Below are 12,454 nucleotides of genomic sequence, written 5' to 3' on the forward strand. Positions count from 1 at the left end.
ATAAGACTGTAGACGATGCCCTCTTTGCCATAGGTGAAAATGACCCCTGCTGTCTTTGCTGGACCTCCCACCTGAGTTCTACACAGTTGACCATCCCACCCTAATATGCACACTGGAGTCTTGATTGTGATTTGCTGGCAATGTCCTTTACTGGTTATCCTGCCCTTTAAACAAGTACTAGTTTGTTCACATAGACACCTTAAGGTCACAAATGTCCCTACCATCTCTGTAGTCCCATACTGTCTCCTATCATCTTATTATCTTCAACCTTTACATCCGGACGGTTGGTGCTCCACTCACAGATAAAAGCATCAACATTCACCAATGTGCGGATAACACACTACTCTACTTGAAAGTCTCATCTGCGTCAGACATGCAATGCTTCAAACTCTGATTCCTCATCATGGGTGTCCAGCACCTACCAGAGGCACATCCCAGCCAAGATGACATTCTTGTTATTTGCTAAGAGAAACAAACAAGAATCAATACAAACCTGGCTCTATGACATAAACCATGACAGCTTCCAACTCTAGTTTTCACTGAATGGCAACTCATTTGGATTCATCCTGGATACCAACCTCACCATCAAGGAACATATTGGCCAAAAAACACAAAGACTGGCTATTACCAGATTACTCTTCTAAAGAAAGGCAACAGTTTCTTCCAGGAAGTGGCATCAGAACTGTTGTTCAAGCCCTCCAACTTGCATGTGGATGGTTATAATGCCCTGCTCCATGGACTTCAAGACTTCACACTGGCACCCCTTATGGGCATCGTGTGTGCCACAGCAGTTCTCATCCAGAGCCTGAGGAAATATGATCACATCACCCCCATCCAGATGGAACTCTATTGACTCTTCTTGGCATCCCGCACTCTCTTCAAAACCAGCTGCATCATTTACAAAACTGTCATGGCCAGCACCAAACTATTGAGATACTTGCACAACTAGAAGCATATGCCACATGTTTTAGAAAAGTTTCACTATGGCCTTCTTTGGAAACATCCCTTCAGCAGTTATCTTCAAAGCTGCTACTTGGTCAACACCACAATTGTTTTCTAAACACTACTGTTTAAGCATGCCAGCAGGCTTTAGTTGGCCAGATTGTATTAAGCGCCTTGTTCCAAACATCTGCATCCTCTGCTCACTAGCCACCTGTTTTGGGCGAAACTGGTTTACAGTCTATACACAGCATGTGAATCTACACCCACACACGTTACAAACAGAAAATGTTAGTTACGCTGTAACCATCTGTTCTTGCTGTGAGGTGCTGTAGATTCACATTCGCCCACCCTCTGCCCAGAAGCCAGTGAGGATTACAGGTGTTTTCCTTTCAACTTCATTATGTTCTACAATGCTTATTTCATGCTATCTTTGGCCTCAACAATACACTCGACTAACAGTGCTCATCTGCTGAACGGAAAACAACCTTGAAGAAAAACAAGTTGCAAACATCAGGGCCCAACACAAGATGGCAGGAGTAAGCGGGGGTCTACCCACTACGAACAGATGGTGACAGGGTGAGTTACCTTTTCTTTAAGAACACCTTGTCTTCGGAGCATAATTCATAACGAGACAAGCAAGATATTGATTCACATCATTGCATTCCTACAGTGTAGGGATCATAAGTTGTCCCATGTTTAACCCTTTTGGTGCGGAGGACGGCCGGGTGCCGTCCTAACTACACCCACCTATTATTTCACCTGCACCGCGGCGAAATTTGCGCCACGGTCAATGTTAAAGTGAGTAGCTCATTCTGTTCTCATTTTTTTGTATTCTGGCACTAATAAAAGGGGAACTTAGACGAACCATAATAAAACACGTTTGATGAAATGCTAACACATGACATTGGTCAACTTTAGAGCTCTGCACTATATGAGCTCCTCACTTAACAATAGTCGCTGTAAAGTCCTATTCCAGAGCTCTGACAAGCAGAAGCATCTATAAGGCTCCATCCATCCCTGCACTGTGCCACTCAGAATATCATATGTGGTGACATACGTGCTAGATGGACTACAATGGGGCAAGTGCTTCACGTGTTGTGGCTCCTGGCCCAAGGTTGCTAATTAGTGATTGCATAGAAATAAAATGGCTTCACTAATCTTACATCAGTGGGAACTGCACCATGTATGCAACACTCTTTCACAGAGCAAAGCTTTGTTTCTTGTAATATTAGAATAAGAGTTTAATTCGAGTGGCTCTGACGCTCCGCAACAGAAAGAGTAAATCAGGTGCTGGCCTTCACCAACTACATGACCACGGCTTTCTTTTCAGCAGCTGAATGGTGAGAGGGCAAATCTAGTCTCATCACTAGCATCTATCTTATAGCCCAGTTCTTTATGCTATGTCATTGTGATGGAGTTCTACATAAAAGTCTGGTCTCTTTTAAAACAGTAAATTGAAATTGACTTACCAGAATGCAGACAGGAGTTGCAAGTGCCTTTTTATTTGAGGCCTAAAAGGTCTGGCTGAACCTGGAGCCTCTGCAGTCTTTAGCTGATCTCTACTCAAAATTCAAAAACATCATGAGCTGTAACCAAGTGAATGTTTATGTTCCTCATAAAGAGTGTTATAAAATCTCATGCCAAGTTATAACGTGGCAAATCGGGACATTCAAACCAATAAGTTGGACAGGTGGGTGTTTTATATTGCACAGGAATGTGAAAGTCTTTGGATGCTTAGAGATTCATCAGAAGCATTCAGGGAAAAAGGGTCAGATGTCTGAAGCTAGAAGCAGAATTCGGGATTCCATGGCTCTGCCTGAAATTCCAGAAAAAATAACATCTTTTCTCTTCCTTTATTTGGACATCCCATTATAAATCATCTGAAATCCATAACTGATCTCCACACAGATGTGAGCATTCAAGCTCTTCAGGGAAGGCCTTCATTCTCAGCGGTTAGTTCTGTTGGTTGACTTGCTTCTTAATTCCTTATCGCCTTTGTTATTGAACCTTTGGATTTCAAAGTAACTTACTTTTGTTGTTAAGATAGATATTATCACTATGATCCCCCAGTCTCACCGCACCCCCAGTCAGGGAAATGGTAGTATGTGGTTTTGGACTCGACATATCTAGAAAGTAGATTTCTGTGTAGCAATGATCTCAGTAAGAAAACTGAGCATAATGAAGCCTTTCCTGTTATTATTCTGTCCAGAAAGTGGACATTAAAGTTACTTTTCACCATTTTGAAAGAGCTTGCTTGGCTGTCACAAAGGCAGTGACCAGGGCAGAACATTCTACTGGAGATATGCTTTGACTGCAAATTTTCTGACTAATATTGTGTTGCACAAGACCTGCAAAGCTGCTAAAAAGCAGTCAATGTTTAGCCCAGGAGGCTATACTGCAATTATTTATTTGCAAGACCAGCTGCTCTTTTCAGTCACATGGTGCTGAGTTAACCTCTCTACCCCAATCCCAGCTAGATGCAGTGTGCTTTTCCACAAATCTTGTGAATCTAGAATATATTCACCTCTATAGAAGAGCAACCATAGTTCTGCAATGATGATATTTGTCATAGATGTATATGAAACCCATCTTCCCTTCCTTTTGTTGCAGAAAGTACTCATGCTTCTAAACATGATTCAGATGGATTTCAGAGAAGGAGCTTGAGGTGCCCACCTGGTCATTTTCTGCTTCAGAAAGTCTGAATTGACCATTAAATAATTCAGTTTTTATAACCGATGGGTCCAGCCTGATACTGATATATAAATATTGAAACAAATCTATGAAATATGCCATTGCCTTGTAAGTATAGTGATTGGCAAGTAAATAATTATTTTCTTTTCTCACTTACATAGTTCATGAGGGAGATGGCTGGTGCCTGGCAAATGACAGTGGAGCAGAAATTCGGCTTATTCTCAGCAGAACCGAAGGAAGCAGATCCTTTGGCTGCTTCAGAAGAAAGTCAGCCAAAGCCTTGTCCCCCAGAAGTGACCCCTCATTACATTTGGATCGATGTAAGTAATGCATGCTGAGCAGAGAATGGTCTCTGCAAATAGCGTCAATTCCTGTTATTGTTGGTTGTGTTGCCTCACCAACTATGGATCTACAGGACCTAAAGGCACTTTGCCATATCACAGGTTCGATGTTAGCCCCTGGCGGCAGTAACTGCCTGCATCTGCAGTTTAACAGATAGTAATAAATTACAGTCAATTTGAGATTAGAAAGCGGATATGGCCATTTTTATGTTTTTTAATTTGCATATCTCTGCACATACAGCCATAAAGGATCTGCAGGATAGATATATGCCCCATCCAGACTCTGCATGTCAGTTTTTGTCTACAGCCAATGACGCTCTGACCCATCAACTCTTTTAATTATGTTTCTCTGCATTCTTTCCTTCGGTTGCCTATTTTTGTTCTACACCTTTTTCCTTACCAAACAATGACCTTTTTCTAAAGGCCATAATGCTCAGCCTAACTGTGTGCTGTGGCATGTCTCAGTTATTTGTTTGTTTCTCTTCTATGTGTGTATGGCTTTTCGCGTTGGCAAGTGTTGTTAGACTCTAAAATATATGCCATTTGATATATTTTTCTTCTTTCCTCCGATAATTTCTTATCTAATCCTTTTCACTCAGTTTCTAGGTCAGAGATTTGAAATTGCCAAATACTGCAGCTCGGACCAGATAGAGATCTTCTCCAGCCTCCTACAGCGATCTCTGTCGCTGAACATAGGAGGTGCCAAAGGCAGCATGAACAGACATGTGGCAGCCATAGGCCCCCGTTTCAAGTAAGTCCTCTTTTGCTTCTAAATATGATTCTTACTAACAATTTAAATGTAGTGTGGTGCCCCCCTAACTTCAGCTGTATGTGCAGTAATGGCAGTTACTGTACATATCAGAATTATACGTTTAGCAGCTAACACCCCACTTCCACAATTTTTGTCCAGTAAATTTCAGCAAATTTGCCTGTTATGTGCTGGAACATGCAGACTTCAGTGCAGAGAAATCCACATACTATTCTCCAAATATTATCCAAATACTGGGAGGAGATGATATTTATCGCACCTGATCAATTTTTATCAGAGCCGTATTTTGTAGGCTACAATAAATGACACCAATTACCAGGTCTCTAATGTTGTTTAAATTGCATCAGTCATCAAATCATGTGACTCCAACACAATGAGAGGGAAAGGTTTAAAGCTGATCCCTTTCTGATGCAGATTTCTCACGATTTGAATTCCCCCAGACGCAGACTGGAACAGGAACTTTTACAGTACTTGCTACTATGCTTCAGTAAGTGGCACCATCACACTTTGCAACGACCAGGCCCTGCCTCTAGAAGAGACGGGATGAAGCAGTATATAGACACCACCCCTGCGCACTGATGTTAAGTTTATTTTTTTCCCCACTCTTCAACTCGGATCAAATCCAATCTAGAGTTTCACTCCTGAACTTAATCAGTTCTTTACCGACTACCAAAAAGGTGTTTCAATGACAGTGTACTAGAGATCTCCCCTGAAAACAACAGGCTTGAAAACCATGCCGCACCTACTGAAAACAGATGTCAGTTACAAGCCTGCATGTGTTTCTGATGTCTTGGACCCAAGCAGGATTTTAAGTCATGTGACAAATGCTCTGTGATCTATCTGAAGACCATGATGGAGTGGGAAGTGACATACGTCACTGAGCACAAGCAACAGTCGCACTCTTAGTCACCAGCCCATACTCCTCTTTAAGTCCCAGCTTCGGGTAAGTCTAAGATGAAGCCCAAGGGCAAACCTCTACGCAAATGCAGATGGGAATTTCCTGCCTTCATGGGAAAGACGTGCAATAAGCAGTCGAAAGGAAAGTTCCTGGATCTGACCCCAATGATAGCATTGGTTCCATATCCGAGTTTGACAAAATCTCAGCTTGTGTTGCTTTATGAGTTTACTAAGGGAAAGCTAGTAGTGTTTGAGGACTTTCCAGTAGTTCTTCTGCCTGCGCCATCTATGACGCCTTGAGGTCTTAATCGGGACACTCTCACGTCTTGTACAAGACTTGCAGGATGTTCTATGTGATAGGGATGGCAAAGAGAATGTTGTCAATTTATTGTCTCCTAACTACACTGGTAATGGACTGTATTTAGACCTCCAAAATGCTAGCTGTCTTGACAAATCACTTGAGATATATATTGTACTGAGAGCACATTCTTGACCATTGTTCGAAATTAGATTATTATTTGGAGTGAGTGCCTTATTAGAGTGAGCCCTTGAAGTCAATAAATTAACCTGAGGCCAACACCCTGGTAGCTTTGGCACAGAGCATACAATCCTAACTTAAGACAATGTGTAAAGTATTAATCCTGTACCAGAACAGTAAAAAAAATGCCAAAATGCTATACAATAAAAATCCAAAACCGAATTAGAAATATGTAGTATAGTTTGATAAGCAAAATGACAAAAATCCAAAAAGGGATAATAGTTTTTAAAGTTTTAAGTTGAAATAGAGCCAAAAAAGCGTAAAGTTCTAATGATAATTTGAGGCCACCACGATGTAGCACTGGTCAGATACACCAACCAGGTTCATACTGGTCAAAGATTTACCTTCTGACTTAGTCTTTGAAGTCCCAATCTAGGAGACACGTAAGAGGCTTATAGTGTGTCGGGGAGAGGCCAACAGCAGGGTCTATTCCAGGTCCAGTTGACACTGGTCAGCTGGGTAATTCCAGGAAAAGGCTTCTTGCAGATTGCTGTCCCCCTCCATAGTCCCCAAGGAGGTCAGCCAACTAATCCTTGGTGTCTACTTCTTTATCCTGTGTACAAGAGGAAGCAGGTACATTCCTTCAGGGCACCACTCAAGTTACAGACATCGGGTCCAGTCCTCTTCTGATCTTTCTGAGGTCCAAAAAGGGTTCTGAAGGGTATGCCAGGAGATGCTGCATTTATGCCTGGCATTAGCTAGTGGATGTAGGTGAACCCCTACTATTCCCTCACCAATGGGGTAAAGGTTCCTAGGCTCTGATCTGCCTACTTTTGCAGAAGTTTCTGTTTGCCTTACTGCAAGCAGGCCTAAAAATGCAATATGTCAGGGCAAATCCAAGATGGCGAAGGTCTTTGGCCGCACTGAGCTTGGGCTCTGAGGCTGGGGATGAGCGTGGGGAATATACTATGGTACTCCTAGTGTCCTCCTACATCTAGCACTAACATCCAGTATGAACAGGCACTGTACCCACAACATACCCAGGGACAGAAGTCTGATAGGACAATATCAGGGGCCTTCAGTAATGATACAGACAGTACACACAAAAAATTGTCTTTGCATCATGTTCTCTCTCTTTCAAGTTTGCCTAAAGTGTTACACTTGACACTGCACTTTCAAAAGCAGGCTCACAGAGGCTTGAGCATTAACACCACTCCAATATTCTGCAGCTGAATGTCATCTGCTTGGTTCTCAAGGACTTTCTGCCTTCCATCAAGGGCAAATCTGTGCAAATACTGATAATACTGATGAACAACACAATAGTCATCTGGTACTGCAACAAGCAGGGCAGTGTGCAGTCACTTGTGCCGTGCCAAGAGGCACTGAGGCTGTGGAGCTGGCTTAATTTCCTTTACTGTTTGCCATCTGATAGAGTCCCAAAATGCCAGGATGGACATGCTCAGCAGGCACCATCTAGCCGAACATGAGTGGCGTCTGCATTCAGAAGTTCATGGCATGTTACCCCAGTATGATCTACCTTCAGTAGATTTTTCTTGCTACTTCCGAGAATGCTCATTGTCAAATGTTTTGAGCCCTAGAGTTGCTGTCTTTATGTTGTCTGGGAGTTATGTTTCACCTATGTGGGAAAGTGCCTCTTTTGACATAGTTGGCCCCCACCTTTTGCCCGGAAAATGATGTGAAATTTGTTTGTAAGTGCACTGGGTCCCTGCCAGCCAGGTCTCCTGTGCCAGTGCTCCCTCCCTAATATTGTACCATGATTGCCACTTCAGACCCCCCTAGTAAATGGTACCCTGGTATCTTGGGCATTGGGACTGAAGAGGATCCTCTATGGACACCCCCCCCTTAGATCATCCAAACTGCCACTGCAGCATGCATGCCTTGGTGCAGACAAAAACGACAAAGTCGACATGGCACACTGCCTATGTGGCATGCCCAACAGCACTGCCCAAGGTATAGGGAAGTCTCCCCTCTTGCAGGCCTTACAAGCCCTAAGGCAGGGTGCACTATATGTCAGGTGTGGGCATATCTTCATGAGCAGATATGCCCCTACATTATCTGTCTATTCCTAAATATTGTAAGTGCCAGTGAATCCATAGAGAGTACGTGGGTTGGTAACCTGACAACTCGAGTTCCCCAGCACCATAATGGCTCTACTACAAACAGGAGTGTTTGGTACCAAACAACTACTCTCAATAAACCCACAATGATGCCAGTGTTAGTTTTATTGAAACATGTACCCGGAGAACACTTCAGAGGAGCCCCCTGGAAACCTACCAACCCTGGCATGGTCTCTGACTGGCTTTAGGCAGCCTGCCACCACCAGACATGTTTCTGGACCCCCTGGTCGAGAGCCCCTGCTCTCTGAGGCCAGGAACAAAGAACATACTGGGTGGAGGTGTCACCCCCACAGTGCTCGAGAGCGGAGCTTCAACAGCCTTACCGCCATTTTTTTTGCTACGCCAGCCTCTTTGGATAGCAGCAGATGGCAGCCCCTGGTTCAAACCCCACTTTGTGCGGGCGGACCAGTGGGAAAACCAAGATTGAATAGGAGGTATGCCCCTCCTTCGCCAACTCCACACCTCAGGTGATGGAGGCAAAGTTAAGCCTATTTTGCAGTGCCCACCATCTATAAGATGGTAGGACTTATCCAAATAGGGCTATTGATGTGTACATCTCCCACAGGAGGGTGGCATAATAGTGGGTGTAGACACCCCAGGTGAGAGACCCATTGGTCTCAACCTGTTACTCCCCGGTAATACCCCTAAATCTAGTATTTGGTGGCTCCTCAGACCCTGAAATCGGTATCCTGATGACCTGCAGTGTCGCACCAGCAGCGAAGACTGCAGACACCAACTGACTTGGCCCAAGCCTTAACGGGTTGTCTACAGCCATTGACAATCCTTTGCCAAAAGACGACCTGTCCTGCAGCCCAGCGACCTCCGAAGCCTTGGGAGGACTGCCTGCCTTCAACAAAGATCAAGATCTTTTGTGGACAGCGGACCTATCCAGAAGAAACCAACTTTAAAGAAAGAAAACTCAGCTCTAGGGAACCGCGAAACCGCCTCCGGACCCACCTCTGCACCAGACGCCCACAATCCGAGTCCAAATGGCACACTGATCCTGTAAAAGGTTCCCCAGCACTTCTGAGCCAGAGCCCACCGTGGGCTGACCTCTGCTGGACTCTACCTCGACACCTGCAGCCTGAAACTGAAGACTCCCCCTGACCAAGATCTGCCTAGTAAACTGATCCCGACGCCAAAGGACACACCCTGCACCCAAAGCCCCATAGCCTTGGGGAGCTTGACCTACGGTGTTCCTACGTCCCCCCGCATCAGAGCTTACATGGGCTGCTGTGGGATTTCTTCATGCATCCTCCTGGCCAGCGCCTGCAGCCTCGTTCCAAAACCAGTCTCTCCCATTGAATTGCATTGGGCACTCTGTGGTACTCGAACGTCTGAGTCTGAGCATCTGCCCTCGCTTGTTACTTCTTCAGGAGGACCTGCTCCCCCAAAAATTGGGCAGGGTTCTACACTCAAATCTCCACAGCCTACCTGGTGATTGAGTGGAACCAGCTGAGCTTTTTTGATCTGCCTAAGGAAGTAGTGGATGCAATTTTGGCAGCTTTGAGGTTCCTGGCCCTTAGAACTGCCCTCCTTTTTTGTGATTACTTCTACACATGACGACCTGCAGGCGCTGTCAGTACAACCATCTTATTTCGCCTTCTTTTCAGACAAGGTGGTGCTCCAGACTCTAGCTTAATTTCTGTCAAAAGTGGTGTTGCCTTTCCTTGTGGGACATTCCATCATGTTTTCATCTCTCCACACCACTCGAAGGAATAGGAGATCTTTCGGTGGTGGCACCTCAGGAGGGCCATTAGCTTTTACATCGATGAGACTTAGGAGCACTGAGTGGATGACCGACTTTTGTGGAATTCTCTGGTGCTAAGTAGATTAAGGAGTTTTGCATAAAGATGTGCTATGCCTTGGCCAAAAGGAGCCCCCTGAGAGCCTTCAGGCCAATTCCACAGAGCTAAGGTCGCCACTTTGGCCTTAACCACAGGCATTCGTCTAATGGCCATGTGCCCGGCTGCCAAATGAGTGTCCGTCCACACCTCCACCAGCCACCACTGTCTTGACTCTAAGGTCCTCAGGGATAGCCATTTTTCCCCCCCAGCTACCCCCACCCCCCCTCCAACCCTCCACCTGCCCCCTCCCCCCCCCCACCCCGCAACATTGTCATTAATGATTTCCTGGTGTGAAGCCCACTCTCCATCTTTTGGGAGGTACTGCTTTACTATCTGTTCAGAAGGTGAAGAATCTGCAGTAGAAGTATTCATCAGAAAAGCAAATACTTAACCTTTGGCATGCTCTTTCAGGTGGGTACTATATCTAATACTGCATTCCTCACTTACCGTCCTGCTTCCCTGTTCTGTGAAAGTGTCTTACAGGTGTTAATAAGTTCCCAAATTAGATTTTGCAAACTATCTCACTTACTTGGTCACTGAGGCTATGTGACTGATGGGGCATAATTCAATGAATCTTTCTTCGGATATAAATATCTATAAAAGCACATGTCAAAAGAATACCAGCAGCAATAATAATAATAATAATAATAGGGAGATTTGTAGAGCGCATGGTGACGCCGACGGCGTGTCCCCGCGCTGAGATCCTAGTGCAGGCTGGAGGGGAGGGAGGAGGAACACTATTGAGAGTAGAGAAGTGTTTTCAGTTTAGCTCTAAAGGTGGGCTCTGAGGGTTCCAGGCGGAGCGCCACAGGGAGTTCATTCCAACTGGACGCTGCTAGGTACCTAAAGGACCTGCCACCCATCCTGGCTTTGGACACCTTGGGAATGGCCAGGCGACGCGTGCCAGATGATCTGAGGGAACGCACGGGCTCATATTGTGTCAGAAGATCTTGCAAGGGGAGGGGTGCCCTACCGTTGATGATCCGGTGGCACGTGCAGAGTGCTTTAAATTTCACCCTGTTTCTCACCGGGAGCCAGTGGAGTGCTTGAAGCGCGGATTTTGAGGCTGATCTTCTAGGCTGTCTGAGGACCAGCCGGGCTGCGGCATTTTGTAAAACCTGCAGACGGTTTAAGTTCTTCTCGAGGGTCCCCAAGTAGAGCAGGTTGCCATAGTCCATTTTGGAGGTGACTAAGGCGTGCACAAGTGTTTGGCGGGCTTTGATGGGAAGGAACTCCAAGACCTTCCTCAGGGTCTTGAGGGTCCCAAAGCATGAGCCGATCACACGGTTGACCTGAGGTCCGAAAGTGAGTTTAGAGTCGAACCAAACACCGAGATTCCTCGCCTCCTGACATGGGACTGGTGTGGGTCCTAGGCAGGGTGGCCACCACTCTGATGTCCAGGCTGCTTGGTCTCACCCCACCACCAGCACCTCAGTCTTGCCTCGAGACAGTTGGCAGACATCCAGGCAGCAAGATCTTGCATGCATGCTCTGAAGATGTCTGCCGACAGACCGGGCGCTTGCGATAGGGAGATGACGAGCTGTGTATCGTCAGCGTACGATACCATGCGCAGGCCGTGACTTTCCACTATGGTGGCAACCGGTGCAACATAAAGATTAAAAAGTGTCGGGCTCAGAGACGAGCCCTGCGGGACCCCCTGATCGAGGGCCACTCGCTCTGAGTAACAGTCACCCAGTCTGACTTGGAAACCACGTCCGGATAGAAACGACTGGATCCATTTTAGAGCTGCGCCTCCTACCCCTCCTTTGTTCAGACACTGTAGCAGGATGGAATGAGCTACAGTGTCGAACGCGGCGCTCAGGTCTAATAGGATCAGGGCCATGGTGTGGCCCTCGTCAACACCCTGCCTGATGGTTTCGGTTGCCATGAGAAGAGCCGACTCCGTTGAGTGTCGGGCCGGAATCCAAACTGGGTAGGGTGTAGGAGACTCGTGTTCTCCACAAATTGCATTAATTGCAAGTTGGCCACCTTCTCTGCCACTTTGGAGAAATAGGGTAGAAGGGAGATGGGACGCAGATTCTCCAGCTTATCGAAGCTGATATTGGGCTTCTTGCGGAGGGGAAGCACCACAGCTTGTTTCCATTCCATAGGCAAACTGCTGGAGTTGAAAGAAGTATCCAGCAGATGCCTAATGTATGGTTCGAGTGTCATCAAGCTGTCGCCCAACCGTTTGGGAGATGATGGGTCACGTGGGGAACCTGACTTTACTGATTTGCAAATTTTGATCAGTTCTTCTCCTGGTGGAGTGGAGAATTTAAGCAACAAATTTTGTCCCTCATCCTCTCTATCCTGGATTTTAATCTCCCCTCCTGCCACCGGTAGGATAGGGA

At 45.9% G+C, this 12,454-nt stretch overlaps 1 protein-coding gene across 2 annotated transcripts in view; it reads left to right on the forward strand.

Annotated features, from left to right (window-relative positions):
* Nucleotides 1–12,454, forward strand: part of PI4KA (phosphatidylinositol 4-kinase alpha) — a 614,454-nt gene that overhangs the window by 492,880 nt on the left and 109,120 nt on the right. For both annotated transcript variants that reach the window (XM_086942716.1, XM_086942717.1), the window contains 2 exons: nt 3,795–3,953; nt 4,574–4,725. In XM_086942716.1, coding sequence (XP_086798842.1) covers nt 3,795–3,953; nt 4,574–4,725 — 311 coding nt within the window. The remainder of the gene's footprint in view (nt 1–3,794; nt 3,954–4,573; nt 4,726–12,454) is intronic.

This window comes from Lissotriton vulgaris, chromosome 11, assembly GCF_964263255.1.
Source record: "Lissotriton vulgaris chromosome 11, aLisVul1.2, whole genome shotgun sequence".
NCBI lineage: Eukaryota > Metazoa > Chordata > Amphibia > Caudata > Salamandridae > Lissotriton > Lissotriton vulgaris.